The 24313-nt window shown below is 44.7% G+C and overlaps 2 protein-coding genes across 6 annotated transcripts; one reads left to right on the top strand and one right to left on the bottom strand.

Annotated features, from left to right (window-relative positions):
* Window positions 1–7596: 7596 nt before the first annotated feature.
* Window positions 7597–13593, bottom strand: spice1 (spindle and centriole associated protein 1). Of its 5 annotated transcripts, XM_061758388.1 has the most exons (18): window positions 13354–13577; window positions 13117–13204; window positions 12712–12759; window positions 12478–12615; window positions 12309–12411; window positions 12105–12202; window positions 11621–11694; window positions 11412–11536; window positions 11210–11335; window positions 10852–11108; window positions 10642–10773; window positions 10159–10267; window positions 9205–9300; window positions 8816–9117; window positions 8511–8694; window positions 8383–8434; window positions 7891–7954; window positions 7597–7801 (listed from the first exon to the last, which is right to left on the bottom strand). In XM_061758388.1, exons 2-18 carry the CDS (start codon window positions 13171–13173, stop codon window positions 7739–7741), a joined length of 2028 nt encoding a protein of 675 aa, XP_061614372.1. In that variant the 5' UTR covers window positions 13174–13204; window positions 13354–13577; the 3' UTR covers window positions 7597–7738. The 5 variants fall into 5 exon arrangements, with proteins under 5 accessions (XP_061614372.1, XP_061614370.1, XP_061614369.1 ...); XM_061758386.1 differs by having other exon boundaries at window positions 8511–8655; window positions 13117–13593; XM_061758385.1 differs by having other exon boundaries at window positions 8511–8658; window positions 13117–13588.
* Window positions 13594–14065: 472 nt separating this feature from the next.
* On the top strand, window positions 14066–22693 carry LOC133470574 (protein shisa-2). The gene is made up of 2 exons (XM_061759085.1): window positions 14066–14895; window positions 21049–22693. The coding sequence occupies exons 1-2, from the start codon at window positions 14598–14600 to the stop codon at window positions 21612–21614; spliced, it is 864 nt and encodes a 287-aa protein (XP_061615069.1). The 5' UTR covers window positions 14066–14597; the 3' UTR covers window positions 21615–22693.
* Window positions 22694–24313: the final 1620 nt, after the last annotated feature.

The following is a 24313-nucleotide window of genomic DNA, read 5'->3' as shown; positions in this document are numbered from 1 at the left end:
AGTTTATACTTTGTCAACTGTGTTTGTTAAGTGCTTGTGCAAAGTTTCTTCCCACTAAAGTACACAAGGTAGCGATTTTTAGAGGTGCGAATCAATCGCTCTCCTCCCTTTCAGCTCCATGTATCTGCCGCCGACGCATCCCGAGCCACGCGGGCTGTCGGCTGAGCCCAAGTGCCCATTACGACGCCGCAAAGGCCCTTATTAAATGTATATATAGTCACGCTTCAGACCGTGAGACAGCCAGCCGAGCGCTCTCGGGGAGGGACGGGAACGGGCCCAATCCAAAATGGCCTCGGCCTGTGTGGGCGGGCGGAGAGAGTTGGCGATGCCGCGTCGGGTTTCACTGTGTCCGTGCCAGCGATACACACACAGACAGACAGACACACACACACAGACAGACACACAAGCTCTCATTAGAAACATCTCACTTTAGGCCAGTGGTGTTAGGGTTAGGGTTTGTAGTTTGTTATGGGAGTGTGCATGCTTCTCCTTGTGCATGTGTGAGGAGAGAGAGAGAGGTTCGGGTGGAGGTGGTGGTGGTGGGGGGCCTGGGGGTTTGTTGTAGAGTGTGATTCCAGATGTGTTTTTTACAGCCCTGGCAGGGATGACAGGCCTTGTTAAAAAAAAAAAAAAAAAAAAAAAACTACAGAGGAGTGTGAGTGTGTGTGGACATCGTAGTGTTCAGGGGTTCTGGGAGAAGTTAAGTACAGGGGCAGGCTTTAGGGCCCCGGTGAATGAAATAGAAAGGGGGCAGGCAGGCAAAATAACGCCTGCGCTTTATTGGCTAAGGTGTGCCGAGCTGTGGGCAAGTGTGTGTGTCATGGTTGCAAAGTGAGTGTGTGCGAAGAAGCTCCTAAAAAAACAAAACAAAAACATGAGGTAAAAATCTAGTGAAAAAAATGGAAGACAATAGAACCAGAAATGGAACGATATAGGAAAAGGTTCTGGCTACTCAGTTCAATATTTGTAATATCATCAATAATTTAGAGTCAATGAACCGAACACCCTTGTTTTTGCAAAGTGTGAGGAGGCCGGAATGCCCGGAGAAAACCCTTGCAAGCATGGGGGGGGGGAAGAACAACTCTCTAAAAAGGAAGGCTAAAGCTGGGATTTGAACCTAGAAGCTCATGTGAGACAGATGCTAAGCAATAGTCCAATATGCTACCCCAAAAGTTGACTTGCTAGCTCAGGTGGAGACCAAACATGGCCGACATTACCGTGCGACACGGTTCCGGGAGGTTCCTGCTGTAGGTCGTTAGCTACGCTCGTTAATATGCGTCTGTTTTATTACGGTCTCGCTTCAAAGAGCGACTCGACGTTTCATCTGCGGCGTATCTTTTGGAAGAGAGAGGGAGGAGAAGCAGAGGGAATTCGTCAAGGTTGCGAGGAGCGACAGCTGCGAGGTCACGTCTCCTGTCCAGTGCTGGAAAATGACTTTTAGCTGCTTCTTCACGACTAGATATATTTAAAAAAATAATAATAATAAAAAAAAAAAGATATCATGTTACCCCATTTAGTGTAGCCATTAACTTAATTCCATAAATTTTCCCAATCTGTTTTTAATGAAAAAAAAAAGGACTGTTTATACTATATAGAAACATACACAAACGACAATTACAATTTAATATATTTTTTGGTACGCTTTCTAATTGCGTTCTACTCGGTCTGTCAAAGCACTTCGCAAATGTGTTTTGAAAGGTGCTGTATAAATTATTATTATTATGAATGAATACTGTTTTATTGTCTGTCTACATGTGTTGCTGCACAGTTTTTGTTGAAATATCAGTTGACAGTAAACTGAAACTGAGAGTGGCAATAAACAACTTGAAGCTTCTTTTTTTAAAACAATATTTAAGAATTCTGTCATATCTTAACTTTGTGCTCACAAGTCAACGCAAAAAAAAAAAAATATCAAAATAAAAAAGTAATCAGCCAAACGACGACTCGTATCTCAAAACACGTAAGTCGGGTCACTTGTATGGCAAGGCACTACTATATGAGGTGTTATTCATCGCTCTTTATCTTGTGACAGAACAACACTGTAGCGATGGTAAAACGTGTGTGTGTGCTCACTCACCCTAGTGTACTAACCCCCCCCCAGCCCCCCAAATCCTCCCCAAGCACGCCAGCACCTCCAGGTCCGGAGAGTAAGGCTTTCTGGGTGATCAGAAACAGATGTGCCCTTCTTTTCTTAACACACACACGCTGGCAGCGATTCAGAACCAGCAACAGGACCCAGCCGGAGCGACGGCCCAACGTGACCCTGAGCTTGACCTGGTCCAGCAGCACCTCAGACAGGAAAGGCCGCAATTGGCTTCAGCTGTGACCCTCGCTCTCCGCTTAGGAATCCCCCAAACGCCCCTTCTCATTAAGACAAACTGTTTTCAAAGGCAACGCCGCTTTCACTACCACTAAAGCCAACACCCCCGCAGCTATGAGAGAGGGGGCGGCCAAATATGGAGGGATGAGGAATGGAATGAGAAACAAGTCAAAAGTGGAGTGATGGGGTACAAGAGAGGTATATGGCAGTGTGTGTGTGTGTGGGTGGAGGGGGGGGGGGGGGGGGCAAAGATCAAGATGAAGGAGGAGAAAGTGAGACAGAAAAAGGGCAAAGTGTAAGAAAATCCAGACTGAGGTAGGATGGGGCAGGAGGGGAGGGGAAAAGAAAAATCAACCATATCACTTGCAGCTGTTGCATGGTTCCCAGAATGCATTGCAACTTGGCACACAGCTCTTTTAATAAGACAGGGTGGTGTCATGGTTACGTTCGTGTCGAAACATTCACTACGGCAGCGGCAGCTTCCAAAGTGAAGGGGGGTGATGATAATGACGAATCTAGCCACATAATCAGAAACAGAGCTGTTGCATTGTAATACATTCAGTTCTAAACTTAGACCCTATGAACTCACGGTACTTTTAAACAACAACTGAGTAAAAACGGGAACTTAATAAAACAATCCACTCAAAAAACTGTAGAAAATGCTATAGTATACAGTAAAAAACAGATCAGTAGTTTACCCCACATGCGAGGGCATTACATGGAAGTATGTACGTACACTGTTGCCTTGCGATACTAGTGACCTAACTAATGTTTCAAGAAACAAGCTGTCATCGGGACGATTTTTTTTTTGCTTTGACTTGCGAGCACTAACTTGAGATACGAGCGCTCTACGGTGGCAGTCACGCAACTCAACTCACTTCACAACAAGCAGCGGTTCGGCAGAAAAAAATAGTACATCTTCCTCTAAAAAGAGGCTTCCAACCTGTTTATTGCCACTAAAAGTTAAAGTTTACTGTCAAAGTAATTACACTTTGTGTATTTATGACAATCAAACAACTTTCCCTTAAGAATACCTCGGCTAGCTTAATGCTAACACATAATGGAAAACCCCATTGACTGACTAACAAATAGTCACGGTGTTATATCCCTTCAAGCAATGGATATTTGAACACAAAGTGCATACATATTATATATATATAAAGAGATATAAATAAAAGTTTGATCAGTTTTAAATTAAAAACCCTGTGGTGTAAAGCCTCAGTGGAAAGTGTCTGTCAGTGTGCCTCTCCCAGCTCCACCATTTGCATATTTCATGTTGCAAAGCCAAAGAAAACAAACTCTACAGCTCCATGTTTGTGTTTGTAAGTGAGAGTGGCAGGGCATGCTGAGGTAGATTAATAACGCCGCTCACAGGGAGAGGTGGTGGAAGAGGTATGGGGGGGGGGGGGGGGGCGTCCCTCCGTCCATTCAGGGCTGACTGATGTGCATCCCAAATTGATTTATGAAAAAGGCCTTTAATCAATTAAGTGTGGAGAAAGAAGGAGAAAGAGCACATCTCAGTAGGAGGGGTGGGGGGAGGCCGAGAGAGTAGAGAGGAGTGTTGCGTGGGGGCTGTTGGAAACGCAGCGGGAACGTGTGTGAATGACGCTCTTTTTCTGGGGAATGTGTGCGAGGGATGTCAGAGCGGGCCACAGGTGTCCGACACGCTGGATGCCACGTTTTGTCCCGTGGTTAAAAAAAACCAAAACAAAAAAAAAACACTCTAAACATTCAATGGGGCTGATCCGAGCATCCATCATGGACTGCAAGTGTTGTGTATGGAAAGCAGTGGTTCTCAAACTGGGGTTATCCCGTTGTATCATTTAAAAAAAATGCAAGGCCATGCCAGTAAAACAAACATACTAACTTTAACCGATTATCCCGTAGCTTCTTGAAAAGCTCTGATAGGATTGTGCCGCAACACCACATAAATCTGACGTAACTTTAGAATTTTTATTTTCCAGTATACAGTCCTATACTATTGTACTGTATAATCGTCTTTTTTTCAGAATAAAATGCATATGAGAATAAAGCTTTATTAAGTATTTTTCAAATTCACTTGTGAAAAACAGGACTTTCTCCCCTTGTTAAATGTTGATTTAAACATCATATAACAACTTCATCGAGGAAAAATATGACTTTATTTTTGTGAGAGTCTGACTTTTTAACCCGACAAAAATACATTGTTCTTGTAAAGACTATGACATTTAATGTCATTACATGACAACCCCTCCAAAGGGATGAAAAGGTTCACTTGACCCAAAAGTTTGCAAACCCTTGATGTAAAGGATGCAGAAAAGTGGTCTCAAAGGACTATTTTTGTGGCATCAAATGGCAAAAATACAAATGTTTGTATAGATACAAGTTTTCATGTGCGTGCGTATGTGAGGAGATGGGGATGTATGGGGGGGGGGGGGGGGGGGGTCATGCTGAGAGATCGTTTCTCCTGGCTGTCAGAACTCTATCCGGAACTAATCAACTCCAAAAGGACTCCCTATTACCCAGAGTGCAATGGGCCGCAGGCCGGGGGGGGGAAACAGATCCTATGCCCCTCCCTGACCCCGAATGCTGCCCGTACACACGCACACACACGTATAGTTCACGAATATACAACACTCCCACTGTTTCACGCCAAAGCAATAATAAACACTTGTGATAATATTTTCACAGCAAGCAATGGGCCGCTTCAGATCAGAACGTTGCACAGCTGCAGAGGACACGCCTGGGCACACACACAGGCACACGCGCACAACTACCACAACACACACTCACACACACACACACACACTCTGCAAAACTTCCCATTCAGTCCAACCTTGAGATATTCTCAAGCAGAGTGACTTCAAGAACGCTCACTTTTTTTGAAAACCGTCTCATGTGGTAACTTAAAACAAACAAACAAAAAACTACATCGCTGTGTCTTATTTTCTGTGTGTGTTTTAAAGCTGACTTGAAAGTAATAGTTCTAAATCAGCTCCAAGAGGCGTCAAAGAAGGCTGTTTGGTCACTTTTTGCAGTATGCTTCAATGCAGATGAAGACTGTAATGTCTCCCTCTAGTGGCGAAAGGGCCACTGCCAGAAAGTGACGAACCCATTTTTTAAGGCTTATTTGGACAAATTTAAACACCTTTACTATTTATTTGTAAAATTTCAGGCACTTTACGCATCTGCTTATTTCTATTTACATTGCTAGAAATGACACATTTTATCCGAGAAGAAACTGAGGGGAGAACTGCAGCCAAATGGAGACTAACATTGCAGCGTCCCGTGTAAGATAATTTTAGCACGTTTGAATTTTTCATTTCTAGCAATGTACAATGCTGTCAAGACACATTTTTACACTTTTTAAAATACATTGTTTTTCAAATATTCCCACCATGTGTCCTATTTTAATACAGTGTTTAACATCTACGTGTACTTTTTTTTTTTTTTTAAACAAATGTGCTGTCTGAATCCTTTGAATACCTGCAAATATTAATATTCCATTGCATGCCATAGGATAATGGCAAAATTGTCCAAAAATGCAATCTTTTAGTGCATTAAAGATGTGGTGTTGACGAAAGGGGCGGCACGGTGGACGACTGGTTAGAGCGTCTGCCACACAGTTCTGAGGACCTGGGTTCAATCCCCGACCCTGCCTGTGTGGAGCTTGCATGTTCTCCCTGTGCCTGCGTGGGTTTTCTCCGGGCACTCCGGTTTCCTCCCACATCCCCAAAACATGCATGGTAGGTTAATTGAAGACTCTAAATTGCCCGTAGTTGTGAATGTGAGTGCAAATGGTTGTTTGTTTGTTTGTATGTGCCCTGCAATTGGCTTGCAACCAGTTCAGGGTGTACCCCGCCTCCTGCCCGAAGATAGCTGCAATAGGCTGCAGCACTCCCGCGACCCTTGTGAGGATAAGCGGCTCAGAAAATGGATGGATGGATGTTGGCGAAAGGACTAGTACAATGTGTACTTTCAACCTCTTTTAACATGTTTTGCAGTGACTTCCACCTCCTTCACAGGGGTGAAGTGGGGGCACATGGAATTGAATCATGAAGGATACACCCATTCAGTCTGTGTATCATTGCATGTATGACCCCCATGAATTTTTTTAATCAAGTTACATATATAACCATTATAGATGCTATTATCTTTTTTTCATCATATGATGCATGTTTGTGTAAATAAAGTACAAAATAGTTTTTATTTTTATTTTATTTTATTTTGTTAATCAAATGAGAAAAGTCCAGAGTCCCTGTGGTGATTGGGTAGGGAGGTGCATTCAGAGGCACTCGGGTGGGGTTAATCCCCATTCACCCTCGCCCTTCACTTGCCCGACCCGATCACAATGAGCTCTGGCCCGCCATCCACCAGTTTTTTTTTTTGTTTTTTTTTTTAAACTTCTTGTGATTTTGTTACATGGTGCAGGTTTACCTAAAGGTGTGGCAGGTGATTTGTGAATTCTTAAAATAGACACACAACAGGACCACTTATTCAATTATTACACCTTTTTTCTTTTTTTTTAATAAAGCCAGTTGTGATTACATTGTAGCACTATTCCCCACATGACTCTACCTCAGGGGTGGGCAAAGTATGGCACTGTTCTTTAGTTCAGCTTAACATAATATTTGTATTATAACAAATATAATATTTGCATTAATTTACTTTTTTTTGTAAAATGGGTCAATTAAAATATATGTAAGTTAACTGATTTATTTTAAATAAATCAAAACGAACAATTAGAAATACATTTAATAATGTATAATTAAATTAATTCATTCATCATAAAAAATAGAATTATGTTTTCATTCAAATAAAAAATAAACAATTTTACACACGCATTTAAAATAAACAAAGATCTAAGACTTTATCTATATACACAAAAGGCCATTCCTTGCAAATATTGTACACCAATCTGTTAGTGAGCATTTCTCCTTTGCTGAGATAATCCATCCATCTCACACCCTGGTGTACCTTATATGTATATTTTTTTCCAATTATATGTCTATGCCAATAATAAAAAAAACAACCATAACAATCGGAAACTACAAATTTAACAGGGGGACAAATGTCCCCCCCCCAAACAGATTCAGTCCTACACTTGCTGATAGTTTTTTAAGAGTGACGCCACCTACTGACTTTGTACTGCACTACATCACCTTCTGCCTCCCTGCACACACGCTTGAGATGGAAATCTTCAGTGGTCAATCCTATCAGTTGTCATGGGATCAGCATTGAAGCATACTGCAAAAAGTGACCAAATTAAAGTAAGAAACCTTTTCCTCAATCATCAATACAATACAACAATGATTTATTTGTTGAAAGTGGAGCTAATGGTGATAAAAGCAGAACTATCATTGTGTCTAACCCTAGAAATGACACTGTAATAGTTAATATTTAAAACAATGTAATTACGAAAAAAAAAAAGTCTTCTCGTCATCGAACATGAGCGGAACGTGCAAACCAGCCCTCCTGTACTCGTCGTCCGTTGTCCGTTTGCTGTGGAAGGACAACGACATCTTTATAGGCAACAATTAAGCACACGAGTGACATCCATTGCTTTTATACGTGTGTGTGTGTGTGTGTACCTGTGTGCTTCCATCCCTTTGTGCCTCTTCATAATGCCGAGAATGCACTTGCAAACCACCTGATCTATAACGCAAGGATTAAGCAAATTTAGAAACTCCAAAATATCAATTACGAATATTGAGGACTGAGCTCCTTCGTCTTAGTTTTCAATCTCTGAGATGATCCTGTTTACTAGGCATCATGCATTTCCCCCCCACTAATTCAAATAGTTCACTTTTTTTCGTCAGAATACTCCAAGGATAAAAAAATACAGTATACTTTACATTTGTTAAGCCTTATGAAACTTGTGTTACTAATTTCCAGAAATAGCCAGATAAAATTTATGTGAGTGTGTAAATTCACACTTGAGCTGGGTGAGCAGGCAGTCCAGAGACCCAACTATTAGTGTACAAGTCATTAAAAAGTCAACTTTTTATTATATGCCCCCTTTAATCTTGATTAATAGCTGCGTGAGTGCTGTCGTTTATTTCTATTGTGTGTATCCAGCTCACCGTCTGTCCTCTGTCGGCATTAGGAGGGATCCGTCAGCGCTTCCACTCGCACCTTGGTGGCAACACAGCCGTCATTTACAGCGTACGCTATTAAAACAAACACATGGCAGGAATACTGAACAGTCTACCTGATGGTTGCGGACTGAAGGCCGAGGGGGGCACAGGGGAGCCGGACGGGGACACTCTGGCGGTAACGGTCTGCTTCTGCTGCTCGATGAGATCCAGCAGCCGCCCCCTAGCTGCTGCACTTTGCCTGTTGAGCTCCAGGAGGCGCTGCTGTACAATATTTACGCTGTTGTTAGTAGGAGTCCCCTACAACAAAAACGAGACTTTTTTAGTTTTGGTTAAGGGGTGGGGAGTAGTTTTCATGTAAGGGGTCGTTTTATTAAGTCCTCGATGCAACAAATGATCAAAGTGTCATTTTGTAGCTCACCTGATGATTCGGTCGATCGACATGTTGACCAAGTTTGGCAGTGCTTGTAGGCCATGGCGTTTTGTCAGGTGTCACTCTGCCTGTGCCGCCGGATCCCGAGCACTTCTGCTCCACGCTGCTGGGCGACCCCCCGACGCTCCGAGCTCGGATAAGCTGGGCACTGATCACGTCTCTGACTCGGCAGAGCTCAGCGATCTCGGTCGCCAAGGCCTCGGGAGAGAGTCGCGACGTGACGGGGAGGCTGGCGAGATTGGACGTCGAGCTGTGGGCTCTGAGCTTGTTGCAAGCCCCCAGATATGGCTCTGAGGAAAGATGTGTATTTTTGTTTTGTTTTTTTAAGTGGACTAAGTAGTAGACGGTAATAGTAGTACACAAATGAATGAGGTTACCAGGAATTGCCTGCCAGGCATCTCCCTGACCAGGTGAGGAGAGCCGGATGGCAGGAGATACAGAAACTGGTGGTCGCTCGGCAACGGGCTGCTGAACTGTACAGAAAGAAAATATAGAACTAGTAGACAACCCACAGGACAATTCTAAACTGAGCATTTCTGTCTTTGTAAAGGCCAAATTTTCCTCTCTCTTGTAGTGGAATGCATTCAAATGTGGAACTGTTGTGGCTGGTGGATGTAACAAGGAAGTGGCATAATAATCGATGAACTGACCAATATGACTTCTGTCAATTGTGTGGAATTGTTTGTTGATTAATCCTGTGTTGAAGGGAATTGAGGAGGCCGAATAGAAGACTGTTTTTAAGGCCACTGATCAAATGTAGGATCTCTCATTCACCAAATATGACTACTAAAGTATCTCATATGCCTATACTTGAAAAGAAATTGAACTATTGGATATAAAGTATGAATCCTTTTTCTAGAAATGTGCAAAGGTAATGTTTATTGAGTCGTTAAAGGACTTTTCACACGGTACTTGGTTTTCTTGGTATTCACTGCGGGGCAGAGCGCAGGGACGATGGCGCAAGCTTGCCCATATTTGGAAGTGGTTTATTTGCGGCATACCAGGAAGTAGCCTGGAGGCTTTTCCCACTTGTTTGTACGTGAAATATGTCATTCCACTTGTGTCCCAAAGCTTGGGACACTGGGAACCCAAATTTAGTTTTACTTGTTCCATTTTTCTCCATGCCGTTTACTGTACATGTTCGCCAAAAAAACTTTCACTGTAAGCATTATGAAAACATTCCGCCAATCCCTCTCCTATTGGATGACGTCTGACGTCACAGCAACTCCGCTGCCGAAATGAACATTTTTTTATTTGAGGCACCACACCGCGATGTTACGTCACATGTAATTTACTAATATACAAATTTGCATACAATACACATTTCAAACCTGTAGCTATGACATCAGAGCCTTGCAGTTGGCCGAGGTGCGTCGCCATTGCCGACACCACCGAGTTCAACTTCCTATCCAGCTCAGCTGTCCGCTGCTGCAACTCTTCCTGCGGACAAATAAATAAACAAGAGACCAGAAAGATGACTCGTGTGCATTAAAGGGACATATATGGAATATTTACTTTTTGTTTGTATCCAAATACCTGTGTGTCTGAAGTAAATCTTTAGTTATCTACCTTTTTCTGCAAATGAAGAAATGAATGCGCCCTTATGCACTTACGCTTCACTTTTAGGTAACAGTGTGGGCTAATTTACATAATTAAATGAAAATAATTGCCGTAATTTCTGAGGGGCGAGTCGCGGAAAATGCACAGGAAATCTTGGCCAGCCCCCTTCACCCTCCGCCAGAAGAATTTGTTCTTCTCCGAAATGTTCTCTGAAAAAATATGTTTCCCTTAATGCCGGCTGATAAATGACTTACCTGCAGGCAGGAGGTCTCCTCTCTCAAGGTCATGGCCTCTGCAGTGAGAGCGTCAATCAGATCTCGTTGCTCTCTCAGCTTCTCCTCGAGCTTGCGTCTTTCCTCGGCCGCAATCTCAGAGTCATGTTCGCGCTACGAAACACAGACAGCCTTGATTCATCGCCCAGAAATGTGAATGATGTTCAGGGAGGCCTTGTTTTTGGACAGTACATTTTTGAGGAGGTGTACCAGGCGCGCCAGTGTGGAGACCAAAGCCACGGAGAAGCCAGTGAGGCCTTGTGCCGGGCGTTGCCGACTCTGCGTCGACGTTTGCGGACTCATAGAATCCAAGTCGAGCTCCACTTGGGCCAGCATGGTCTGCAGCAGGCCCAGGCCGGACTGCTCCCGAGTGAGGGAGGCCACGGGGGAGCCATTCAACTCGGCGGTCTTGCATGCGCGCTTCCTGGTCCTGGCGGAGCGACAACTACCTGTACGACAACACCATTTTAAAAACACAGCGCTATTTTTTGTAGCCCCAACTTTGTGAGTCTAATATAACGTTACAATAGGGTATGTATTCTTTGATTACCTGACTGCCTGGGAGAAAGATGAGCGTTGAGGACTTCCGAGACCATGAAGGAAGGCTCCTCAACGGCTTCCTCCGTGTGGTTGTGTCTGGACCGTACACGCTGGACAATCGCTGTGGCATTGAGAGCTAAGGACAAAACCGGGAGGAGTTTACATGTGGGCATTTAAATGCAATTTAAAAAGAAAATAAAAATCAAGCTTACCGGTGTGGGCTGGTGCCCTGGCCGGTGTGCGGGGAGATAGAGGACTCGTCCATCTGCGCTCAGCGACACCATGATGGACCCTTTGGCGCTGAATCACTCCTATCTTATTGTTCAACTTTATTCTCCTGCAAAAACAAATACAATACAAAGAGGTATGTTAATGTGCTTGTCTTTATTTATCCGTTTAGATTCAATTGAGATGTGACTACCTCTGGAATAGCCTTCTCTCTGCGGGCTCTTCATCACTGTAGTAGTAGTCTTCCTCCTCTGGATCAGTGAGCGCCTGACAAGTTATGAATTTTTGTTGTCATTTTATTTTTTTTAAATATAACTTGTAAGTGCAAAAAAAAGCTACAATAAACAATTCTGAAACTGCCAATAACAATATATTACATATTTAAAATGTAAAATCCTATACACTTTAAATAATAGTATATATTATGTAAACATATTTTCAACAACCTACAGTATTGCTGTATTATTAGTTATGGCATGCAAGGCTATGACAAAAAAAATTATAATAGCATATACTTTTAAACATTAGTGCATAAACACCAGCCACAACGTTTTGACTTATAAACAATTTTGGCTGGGATCTTGAGAGAGCATATGTGAGTGAGCGAGTGTGTGTGTGTGTGTGTGTGTGTGTGTGTGTGTGTTCAATGAACATTCACTGGACACCTGCGCGCACACCTGTTGATCCAACATGGAGTCGCTGAGGGATGACAGCTCAATGGATCTCTGGAAAAAAGTAGAGTCCGAGTTTGGGGCCACCGTCACAGTGGGATGTCCTGTGGAATTACACAGAGACACATTGTGTACACGAGCAAGAGATCCAAAAACATACTTGACTATTCAGATCAATGTTTGGGTAGTGCGGCATGTTAAAAATTCTACCAGTATGCCTGCGTGGTGGGTCTCCCAACAGGTCGTTGACCACGGCCATGGCTCTGTCGGAGCGAGCCAGCACATCCTGCAGCAGCAGCTTGTCAGAGAACACCTGCAAACAAATTCAATACACTGTGATATAAAAAATTATATATATTAGATAAAAATATCATCACACCTCTCTCATGATTGCTTGAGTGGCCTTATCCAGAGGACTACTTCCAGCCTGCCTGAGGCGAGCTTTCAGGGCTTTCTCTCGGAGCTCGCACTGAGCGGCGGCCTTGTTGTGCGACTTGCGGCTCTCGTGCCGATGATTCTGAGGACACACCGGGAATAGAAATCTCTATCGGAGGACTTTATACTTGAAGACAGTTGAAAATACATCATTTAAAGCTCGCGAAACCAGCTTTACCAGCTCTGCGGGGGTCAGCTTGTGCACGGACAGGTCACTGATGGTGCTCTGAAACCACAACATTATCAGGGTGTCAAATAAGGAACAAAGCAAGCTGCGACAACACGAAGTCACCTACATTTAAAAAAATTGTCAATGCACGGCGTCCTCTGTACGACGGTAGACATACGACATTTGTTTTATATTTATGGCCTCAGTCTTAATACATAAATTCACTGTAATATCTACTTGTGTCTAATTATCCAAATATCTAAAACTATGTTAGCGACAGACAAGGCAGCATTCCGACTTACGTACACAATCAGGTTACGTCACCGCCGTATGAACGTAACTCCGTCGCAAATCGAGGACCGCTCTCATTAATAACTCAAAGCGTTGTTGTTGAATCATTTAGCACGTACTCACCACCCACTCTTTTTTGGGAGGTGCAGCTGTCTTCTTGGGACGAAGGGGCTTTTTCATACCCTTGCCGTGTTGCGGTCGACACCCTCCTCTAGCAAATGACATGTTTGCAGAGTTGGTTTGTACGAAAATAAATGGAATAAATAAATCTTATGTCAACGAGTTGGCAAAGTCGCTGGATAGCGTTCCCCACTAGCCACGTTCACGGCGAGCTAGCTAACATCTGAAGTTAGCGCTTACTTCGAAACGTAAAACAACCACAGTGTTTGTTCCACACTGACGGCTTATTTTTTTTAAAACTTAAAGACGTCTCAAAACGCTGGTCGAGTTGCGAGCTTCAAATTTGCCTTCCGTAGTTTGCGTGACGGTTTTTCAAGCGTCCCGCGCCACTTCCCTGTGCTTGTCGTCACGTACGCGAAAAGCACGATGGGACATGTAGTACTAGCCACACGGAAGCATGTGAACGTTCGTAACTTTAGGGGCACGTTACTTTTATGAATAACACATGTTCAAAAAGAATATTGGAATGGGGAGCGAGTCAAAATGCTCGCTAAAAGTGTGTTTTCGCTGTCTGAGTTCCTGTACTTGTTGCCACGGACGCCTTCCGACGCCAAGAGCAAGATGGGAAATGTAGTACCTTTCCATACATGAACTCTAAATGACTGTAAATGGACTCATACTAGTTTCACACTAATACCATTACGCTGTCAGCGGACCTTCTGGTCCACATTTAATCGTGAAAATGCCATTTTAAAACAGTGGGACGATCCCAATCGTGATTCGACGTGAAATGATGACATTCGTGCACTAGATGGCAATGTTTCAATTAGAATGAAACTTTCCTGACATGAGGGCCAACAGTTACTTCGTAAAAAAAAATAAAAATAATAATAATAAAAAAAAAAGTGACACAAGTAACGAATGCAGACATTATTATTATTTTATTGACTATTTTCACAATTTCCTTTCTTAACAACACAACGATAGGCGCTTTTATTGGGCGCGTTGACTGGTGCTGTTTTACCTGGCCAGCTGTCACGTCAAAACTTTCTCCACGCCCCTCTGGTGACGCAAAGTAGGACGTCCTGCGCGCATCGGCGAGGAACGACCACCGAGGGGCCTGGACTTCACTTGCGCGCTGTTCTCGTCCGGGGACGCCTCAGCAATATGCGCGGCGCGCCACTCGCGTTTGGAACAGCCGCACACAAGACCCCAAGGACACAAGGACTTCAGTCGGAGTCTACATTGCAGACTTCTACTTTGCCCCCAGGCTGGATTTAAAGCGTCATTTCAGAAAAAACGCCGCCGGAGACCACAGTTGATCTCGAACACGTGGGGGGAAATCGCGTGGAGTCATTTTTGGAGACGCAATTACGCACGGCGATTGTCCAACAAATGCCAGCGCCCAAGTTGTGCATCACGCATTTTCCCGAGTCCCACAGCTCCCCGCATAGTAGGGGGACTTTCTTTCTCTCGCCTGCGGGATGTGGGCCGGAGGACTCCCGGCCGCCGTGGTCGTGACCCTACTCCTGGTCGCCATGGACGTGCAGGCCAGCGGGGAGTACTGTCACGGATGGCACGACGCCCAGGGAGCGTGGAAGGAAGGCTTCCAGTGCCCGGAGAAGATAGACGGCCTGGACGCCATCATTTGCTGCGGGAAGTGCGAGCTGCGCTACTGCTGCTCCAGCATGGACGCGCGGCTGGACCAGGGCAACTGCGACAACGACAGGCGGGCCCTGGAACCAGGGAACGAGGGCAAGGAGACTAAGGACTCCGGCGCAGGTACCGGCGTATGCACTCGCGTCTTTATTCGTCACGGGGGAGGACGTCAATGAACACGCTGCTGAAAAAAAGTTACTTGCAAAATGTATTCCATAAAACATTACTGGTACTTACACTGGCATTAGGAAGCAATGAGTTATGGGATTATAATTTTACTTTGCGCCTCCAAAATGTCAAAACAAAGCCTTTTGGGTACAATTAGAGCACCCACCACCACGCACCCTCTTCACCGTTCCAACAGAGTTGGTGCACTTCCTATCCATTCCCTGGTGCACATTTTGGACGCTTTTAGCAACAGCATTTGACAAACGATTTTAGCCACGTGTCCCCTTCAACATCCACACTTGGCGCACCCTTTATCGCACATAGACACCTTTCAAAAAACGTAAAAACAAAGCCTTTAAGGTATTTCAGGTCAGTCTTCCCTAAAATGTTAAAGTCGCGCACCCCTTCGACATCCCAGCAGAGTTGGCGCAACCCCTATGGCATGTACAAATTCCCCCCCCCCCCAAAAAAGGGGAAAACTAAGTCTTTTGTATGCTTTTAGAGCAGTCTCGCCCAAACCTTTTCCAGCCACTCACCCCCTTCAACATCATGAAAGGAGTTGATGCACCCGGGATACTTAAACACATTCACTGCCATTGACGGCTTTAGAAGTCAAATATCCATGTTAACTGGGAAGGCTGGCAGTGAACGAGTTAAATACCAGTCTTTCCCAAACCTTTTTATGCCACGCACCCCCGTCAACATCCCGACTAATGTGACGCACCGCCTCTACAATACAAACATCCATAAAATTCGTTAAAACAAAGACTTTCGGATACTAGACTAAACTGAAATCCAAGACAAACAGAAGGAGTAATACGTGCTGACCAAGCCAATAGCTTCGCAGTATAGAGAAACATTTGAACTGAGATTGTACTGGATAACTCTCACGAGGTCTTGAGATTGGATTTTGTGTGATTACACGCTCCCAGTTTCCTTCCCATGAAGCGCTCTGTGGTGCATACACTATGTCCTTGTTGAGCAGAGCATCAGCTCCCTGCAGGTTGGCAGCAACAGCTGGACAGCAGAACGGGGCGGGGGTTAGAGAAGAAAAAAACAAAACAAAAAAACAGCTACGTGGGGCTCCCAAATGGTCCTAAAGTGCACTTTTAAAAATAGAATAGCGTTTGTCGGCTGCTGCCGGAATCAAGTCGGGACTTGAACCGGATCGTGGACAGTTGCTCAGTCGAAAGGCGCTGACAGCTCTGCCCATTAAAACATACACACGTTCTCAAATCACCTTGCATTTTGATACCCCCTCCCCAATTTTTAAGATCATCATGTGCCGTCCAGGGATTCACTCTCTACCACTACTACATTTAGCATTGTTTGGCAAGTGCTGTAAGGCTTAGTTAATACAAGCTAATTAATTATTATTTATATGATGAACTAGATTGACTATTAACAATAATAATGTCGATTTTATATGAAACTAAGCATCCTTGGGTCCCTCAAAAGGCTCTATATACTATATAAGGTATAAGATTTTGTATCATATAACCACTTATTATACAGATTGTATTTAGCAATGACTTTAGTACTCCGCGTCAACATTAACCATTAGCTGTTTTTCCCCCCATGTGGTCTTCCACTCTTTTAAATTCAAATAGGTCAATTGTTGTGCATTTTTGTTTATGTTCAGATGTTTAATCCTCAAAAATACCACATGCTCGAAAAAAAATTCAAAAATCCCTTAATTGATATCAAAGCATTCAAATCAATATTGAATCGAATCACAACCGAAATAATTGAAATTGAATCATGAGCTTTTTAACAATAACCGGCCCTAGTAGTCGTTCAACCGCGAAAAAAAACTGGTAGTAAATGTAATTAAAAAAAAATAATAATAATGTTTTTGATTTTGTTTTTTTTTACCAACTCAGACCGTTATTGCTTGTTGAATGTTGCGCACCTCCATGACAATGTAGAAAAGCAGTGGTAATATTCAGCAGTAGACAAGAAGACGAGCGAGTGTTTTGGATGCCCAGCTTGTTATCTGACCCTCATTCGTGTTTATTGCAGGAACCGCTGTATACATTTCATCCGCTGGCTCCCGGCCAACCTTACATTTTTCCCCTCTCTCCTCATCTCATACAAAGGATCAGTTGCATTTTATCCATTTTCCTACGCCTCACAGGCTATTAATCACTCAAGGCAAGCAATACACCGAGCAGCTTTGATGACTAACAGGCAGGACGTTATTAATGTTCTCCGTCAAGGGCAAACGTGGCGTTCAGCAATGAGAGAATCCCCCGAGGGTACGCATCCGAGCAGCGAGTTTTAATGTTAGCGCACCACAGCGGCGACAGGTGTTGGGCAGGGGCTGCGAAACAATGCACGTACAAACTATGCATTTGTATAACTCAGTTGTACACATTTTTTAAGACTTAGTGCGCCTTTTATCGGACTACGTTTATCAGCTGTGATGTGAATTTTAACCTCATAAAGCGAGGTGGAAAGTCTCCCTCATGGTTCAGGCATCTGTAGGTGGTTAGTAGACCCGAAATCATTCAGATTTACAGATTAGGAGGCCTATCTTTACGTGCACAGACGGATAGGTTATCAGGCGACGCGATACTCACATACTAAGAAGAGTTTGGATGCAAGATTATTACATTTATTCTGTAATTCTTGTAATTATTAATCTAGTTAAAGCACGAAGTAGCAACAAACAGGCGTTGACGTTGCTAAATGGCGTAGGCAAAAAAAGCTTTGCAATTGAGAAGCTACGATACGATTGGGGCTCATTTGGTCGAATTCCCTAGCCGGAGTTCATCGAAGTACGAGCTCTGGAGTTTGCCCCAAAAGGCCACTTCCTGTTCTATTTCGGGCATGGGACCCTGAGACTTTTTCGTGCGTTCTGTTACGATAGACGTGTACACCCAATTTTGCTTCAATTTGTGGAACTGGTGTCACGGGAAAACTTCAAATTGTACAGGGCTCTTGGTTGCTCCTTTGCCGGTGAAAGGTTTCAACAAGTACACTTAATTCCGGGGGCATCGCACCCACGGGGGATGTGGATCGATCTACCGTACGGTCAGACTGTGCGACTTTTATAGAAACCCAAGTCAACAAAAAGTCGATTGTGCAGATACTTCGGAGAATGATGAAGCGTTCCTCCTAGGGACCTTAGACAAGACAAGAAGATTATGATGCTCAACAACCTGAAGTTGGAGGACTTACTGCTGCTTCTGCAAAAATAGTAAAAATTGGAGCAAAGCTTCTCAAATTAGGCGCTAAACTGCAGTCGGGGATAGAAAAAAACCGCTCCAATGTCAATTGGTGAGCCATGAGCAAAAGAATGATGTGCCTACAAAAAAAAAGTGCAAAGCCTCAGATGCAGATGGCTTAAACGTCTATCCGAATGATACCTGAAACAAAATAGATAACAGGAAGTGTATAGTGACTTTTGAGACGCCCTGTTCATGCTAACTCAGCGAATGGACTTGGAAATCAGAAAAAAAAAAAAACATCCAAATATGAAACCCTGATAAAGAATACAATTGGTCAGATACGCCACATATGGGATTGGAAGAAAAAGCAGGGCGCTTGACGCCCATATAAGTACAGAAAAATAGGCGAGTGACGCCCCCCCCCCCCCCCCCCCCCCCGCGCACGCCCGAGGGACATTACCCCGATATGTGTAGCCATAACAGACTTATAGAAATAGTTCCTGTGAGAAGCTGTTTATTGGGAGTCAGGTGTTGGCTGAGATATGTTAGAAGTTTGACACCTCACTTCTGGCTTTGGTGTCACCTGCCCTCCCGGACCTCCTCCTCCTCCTCCTCCTCCCCTTCATCATGCATGCCCTCCTACTTTTTAAGACAGAAGCCTCTCCTGCTATAATCTGTGCTAATACTGCTTTGGATGAGCATTGAGAGAAAGGAGCCTGCAGACAAAGGGAAACCGGAGCTAGTCACCTTGCTGTCCCCGTTTGGCGTACAGTTACGCCCCGTAACGCGCCGTCAGAATGGAAAAGAACCGCCGACCCGGCATAAAACGCGAGCATGTCGCTTGTGACGTAACATGGAGGTTATTGTGTTTTGACCGCCATTGGGAGTGCGCACTGGAAATGATAACGCATGAAAAGTAAAGCGCAGTCATGAGGCAATTCAAGCGAATCCCAATAAAAATCTGTGCGAAACTGTGAAAATATCCCGTGAAGACTGTCAAAACATTAGGCAACAACCTAGCCAGAACCGAAGCTACGTTTGCATAATGCTCAAACGTATTACAAGAACATCTACAATTAGAGAAATACAAATGGAAAAAAAAATCAATATATTTTTTAAAGTATGTGATAGAAGATGAAAGACAACTACTACTCTCTACTACATACATTAAATACGGTAGTAACGATAATTCCATTTTTAAACAAACGACGTCGGCCATGATGGCTAATTTGCAAAAGCTGGCAAAGTTGCTCCTTTGAATATAAAAGTCAGCCAGACGAGACGGGCTCGCGTCTTTGATTTTTCATGAAATCATTCGATGCTGAATGCCTTCTTTTCTCGGAGCAAAAGCCAAGCGCTGCGAAGTCCGGCCAGGAATAACTGGCTCAAGAATGCCGCCCCCCCCCACACACACACACACATGCATATACATAACTAATACTCACCGCCCACTTAATTAGGTACACATTACAGTATCAAAAAAGGTTTGTTTTGACTTTATGCTTCATTATAAGTTTGGGAAAGACGGCTTTACAAGTATGCAGAACAAAAGCTGTGTTCAGGCTAGCTGGGGGGTGCGCCAACTCTGTCATGATGTTGCACAGGGTGCGTAGCTTAAAAAGTTTGGGAACAGTTGCTCTAAAAGTTTTGTTTTTTTCTTCCCCTCTCTCTCGGGGTGTTTACGGTGGATAGGGTGTGTCCCACTCCGTCGGGAGTTTGAAGGGAGTGAGTGACGAAAGAATTTGGGAACGACCCCTCTAAAAGTACCCAAAATGCTTTTTTTTGCTAAGTAGAAGGGGGTGCGCCAACTCTGTCAAAATGTTGGAGACGGCGTGTTGCTGAAGAAGCTCGCGAAAGGCTGCTCTGAAAGCAGCCGAAATGTTTTGCTTTTTTAAAATGTTTTTAATTTTTTAAGGGTGGGTTTGATGCGTGCCAAATGGCTTTAAAGGGTTCTAAAACTTGTTTTCCTCCCTTCGTTCTCCTACCTTCTCTCCGTGATGTGCACGCACTCACGGAAGACAACGAGGCTAAAGTGGCTACGCTAGCCCAAAGCCCCGGTCCACGCGCTGGCTGTTGAGCCTGAATTAAAAAAACATTTTTTCCCCCTGCTGCTTGCTCTTTCGTCTTTGTGTAAAGGCGCACACTCAATGCCCCACAACGAGGCGCTCTCAAGTAGCCACGCCAGTGCACTATCCGAAGGGAACGTGTTTTCGGGATATAGGTGTAGCTAGCTATCTGCACATCGCAATTACAACCACCTTAGTGGGTCTATTTGCAGCGGACAAAAGGGGTGCGCCAACTGTCAGAATGTTGAAGGGGGTGTGTGGCTATCCCCCCCGCCCCTCTTTACTATACATCATGACAAACTAGCCAATAACATGTTGTTCACACACAGAGTGGAGTGCGGGTGACACAGCAGGGCGCTAAGGATTAGACAAGATCAAAACAAAGTCGAGAAGTGCTAATGAGAGTCTCAGGCTCCCTGGGAAGCAAATGCCCGGCGCACCTTTCGCTCCCGACGGGGCCGGTCCGGCCCGCTTTTTGTGTCCCTGTCTCAGCCAATCAGCACTCACCTGTCTAGACAGGCAGGAAGTAACTTGGGAGTTTAAATGCCCTGTGAGGTTCTTATGTGAAGTCGAATGATGTGGGATTCACAAATTTTGGTGCATGCACTCCCGGGGGTTGGCGGTCTGGTGTCGTAATGTACATTATAGTTCATATTGGCCATTAACTTAAATTTGTTTGGGCTTTTTCTTTCAGGCTGTGTTTGTGTGCACCTACTCCGACAGAAAAAATGCACAAATATTGGCAAAAAAAACCATTTAAACATAACTATTAGTCAAAAACATGAAATTAGGTGAAAACTAGAAGTGGGTGCGCCAACTCTTTTGAAATGTGAAATCTAATAGCGTTCTCTCCCGGTCTCCCTCCGCAGTTCCCATCTATGTTCCCTTCCTCATCGTGGGCTCCGTCTTCGTGGCCTTCATCCTGGTGGGCTCAGTGGTGGCCATGTGCTGCTGTCGCTGCCTGCGCCCCAAGCAGGAGATGGCGGCGGGCGGCTCCGGCGGAGGGGGCCGCCTCCTGGAGACCATCCCCATGATGTCCGGCGCCGCCGGCTCCAGGGGCTCGTCGTCGCGCCAATCCAGCACGGCCGCGTCGTCCAGCTCCTCCGCCCCGTCCGCCAACGCCCGCCCGGGACCCCAGCCGCCCGCTCCTCTGGTCCGGGCGCAGGCCTCCTGCTGCCTCCCGCCCGACGCCAGCGTCTTCGTCAACATGCCCACCAACTTCTCCGTTCTCAACTGCCAGCAGGCCACGCAGATCATGCCCCACCAGGGACAGTTCCTGCATCCGCAGTACATCGGCTACGCCCATCCGGTGTCCCCCACTTTTATAGACCCCACCCAAGGTGGGTATAGACCCCTCCAGTCCCCTTGCCCTCCCCCTCAAGCTGGAGGCTCCAGTGTCGCCAGTGAGCAGAAATACCCGCCGGTGACAGTGTGACGACTTGTCAAACGACACCTGAGTGGATTCTGGTGCCCCCCCCCCCCCCTTCCACCACCAGCATTTTTTTTTTCTTTTTTTAAGGGGAATGAAATAAAATGTTTTTTTTTGTGGTTAGAATACATTGTATGTGCCTCCACTAGTCTAAAAACAGTATTATGATTATTATCACATTCGTGGATTAAGAATAACTTTCATCCATCTCAGGGGGCCGCCCTGTTTGGCAATATCAACCTCTGCTGTCGACCGAAATTAACGTCAAGTGCTCTGTGCCTGTGTTTTGAGCGTCATGTATGCTGTGATAACTAGCATAACTACGCGTGGTTTGCTAAGATTTTGTTCAAACCATCATGACATCAACCTGTGTTACAAATGCAAACTGATGAATTAACACGTTTAATCATTATTCCACGAATGCGATATTAAGCACAGTACAGTTTAGACTAGTGGTAGAAAATTCAATGTATTTTTCCAAAAAAAAAAAAAAATAATAATAATAATTTGGGTTGCGTTCCCCTACAAGGACTGTTTGTTTTCTGGACTTGGTTTTTGGTATTGCAAATGAGCTGAGCTCAGCTTACAAACGTGGGCTCAAAAATACTTGCAAGTATGAAAGATTTGTGTGTTTGTACCAGGGATGACTGGGGTGATTTATAGTGCGCATTTGTAAAAGTGTGTGTGTGATGGCAATCGCAGGCGGTCTCCCTGCAGACTATTTAAACGCTAATGAAGTGAGCGCGGCACACGGACCGTGACGCTCCAGACTTTTCCTCCCGACGCCGCCCCGGCGTGAGAAAACGCCGACGTCACCCGAAGGCTCGTGAGGCGGCGCTTTGAAAACGATACCACCCCCACCCCCTTGCTCGCATTTCCCGTGAGGTGTGTTACTGGATTTTACACTTGCACAGTTCAGTGCGTGTGCTGAGCGAACAAGCAAGTCGCCCGTTACCTTCCAAACGCAGGAATGCGCAGTCTGTCTGCACGATATGCGGCAATACAGCTTGCGTCGTCGAGGATGCACCAGTGCCATTTTTAATGCCTTCATGGAACTAAATAAAAAAACAAGTCATTTTCAGTGAGCTTCTGAGTCTTGTTTGCCCACTTTCACATCGTAATACGCCTCCCCGAAAAAAATTCTTTTGAATACTTTAAGAGCAGTCTTTACCATTAAACACACCCCCTTTACCCCAAACTCATTCTAAGAGTCAGACTAAAGCCTTTTTGATACTCCTGCCTTTCCGAAACTTTTTAAGATATGCACCCCTTTTAGCATCTTAACAGAGTTGGCGCACCCTCTAAAAAAAGAAAGAAGAAGAAAAAAAAAAAAAAGAACTTACTTCGCTACTATGCACACCCCCCCTAAAAAAAAGCCTTTTCGACACTTTTACAGCAGTATATCAAACATTTTAAGCCACTCATGCCCTTCAACATTCCAACAGAGTTGGTGCACCCCCTCTACCCTAAACTTACCCTCAAGAAAAGCCAAAAAACACCTTTTGGACACTTTTAGAGCAGTCTTTTCCAAACCTTTTAAGCCTCGCACCCCCTTTAAAATCCTGATAAGTTGGCGCACCCCCTTCTACTCTGTACATTACCCACGGGCCCCCGGGTTGCACCCCCTAGCTCTCAGCTGAACGGGCGGTAAAAGCTTGTTCACCATTTTGCACGCAGAGCTCTGTCACATACTTAATCCCCTTGAAACACACTAATTACACACATTCGCAGACAGATCAATCACCCGCAGCGGACGCTGGAACAAATAGCCGTCACATCATCGGACGCGCTCGGCGGGCGGGACGGATAAGAACGAGGAGGAGGAGGAGGTGCGATTTTGTCAGGGTGCATATTTGCAGCGTGTAGCTCCGGGAGTGGATGAAATTCTCCATACTGCAGCAGCTGCAAGTCCAGGAAGGTGGGCGGGAAAGGCATCTCCACTCCGGGATTGCGAGAGGAGAGTGCCTTAATGTTAAAGGTCTGTGTAGATTTGACTCCAGGAGCTCAGAAAAGGAGTGCAGGAGTGGTGGGCTTTTATTATAGGTGACATACAACGGGAAGGAAAACCTATTGCGCTATAAACGTCTTGGTTGCTTGCTACAAAATGAAGACAATGATTATGTTTTTCTTGTTCAAAGATTTACTATCATGAGACGTTCACTTATTTTTAACCATTGGATGGCAGTTAAGAATGTCTTACAGAGAAAAAGTTTTGTAACTGGGGTAGGTTTGCCCAAGAAAGTGTTTAGTTCTATTATTTCTGGCAGTAATTTATTTTTTTAAAATGTTAACCATTTAAAAATAATAAATTATTAATTTTGATTACAAAAACTCATTTCGGCCGCTTGTATCCGGGATCTTGTTCTTTACCGAAGATCGAGAGTTTCGGCTTAGCTCCTTCTTTACCACAACGGACCGATACAAAGTCCACATCACTGCAGACGCTGCACCGATCCGCCTGTCGATCTCCCGTTCCATTCTTCCCTCGCTCGTGAACAAGACCCCAAGATACTTGAACTCCTCCACTTGGGACAGGATCTCATCCCCGACCTGGAGAGGCCACGCCACCCTTTTCCGACCGAGGACCACGGTCTCAGATTTGGAGGTGCTGATTCTCATCCCAGCCGCTTCACACTCAGCTGCGAACTGCTCCAGTGAGAGTTGGAGGTCACGGCTTGATGAAGCCAACAGAACCACATCATCTG

This window comes from Phyllopteryx taeniolatus, chromosome 20, assembly GCF_024500385.1.
Source record: "Phyllopteryx taeniolatus isolate TA_2022b chromosome 20, UOR_Ptae_1.2, whole genome shotgun sequence".
Taxonomy (NCBI): domain Eukaryota; kingdom Metazoa; phylum Chordata; class Actinopteri; order Syngnathiformes; family Syngnathidae; genus Phyllopteryx; species Phyllopteryx taeniolatus.
This window is presented reverse-complemented; position numbering and strand designations above follow the sequence as displayed.

What these genes read in the sequence shown, in the direction of transcription:
- spice1 (XM_061758383.1), bottom strand. Translation starts at nt 13,218, where the DNA reads ATGTCATTTGCTAGAGGAGGGTGTCGACCGCAACACGGCAAGGGTATG. An exon ending in GAGAGAAGGCTATTCCAGAG is followed by an intron (nt 11,537 to 11,620) that starts GTAGTCACATCT and finishes TTGTTTTTGCAG; the next exon opens with GAGAATAAAGTTGAACAATA. An exon ending in ATGCCGACAGAGGACAGACG is followed by an intron (nt 7,955 to 8,382) that starts GTGAGCTGGATA and finishes CTTGCGTTATAG; the next exon opens with ATCAGGTGGTTTGCAAGTGC.
- LOC133470574 (XM_061759085.1), top strand. Translation starts at nt 14,598, where the DNA reads ATGTGGGCCGGAGGACTCCCGGCCGCCGTGGTCGTGACCCTACTCCTG. An exon ending in GACTAAGGACTCCGGCGCAG is followed by an intron (nt 14,896 to 21,048) that starts GTACCGGCGTAT and finishes CTCCCTCCGCAG; the next exon opens with TTCCCATCTATGTTCCCTTC.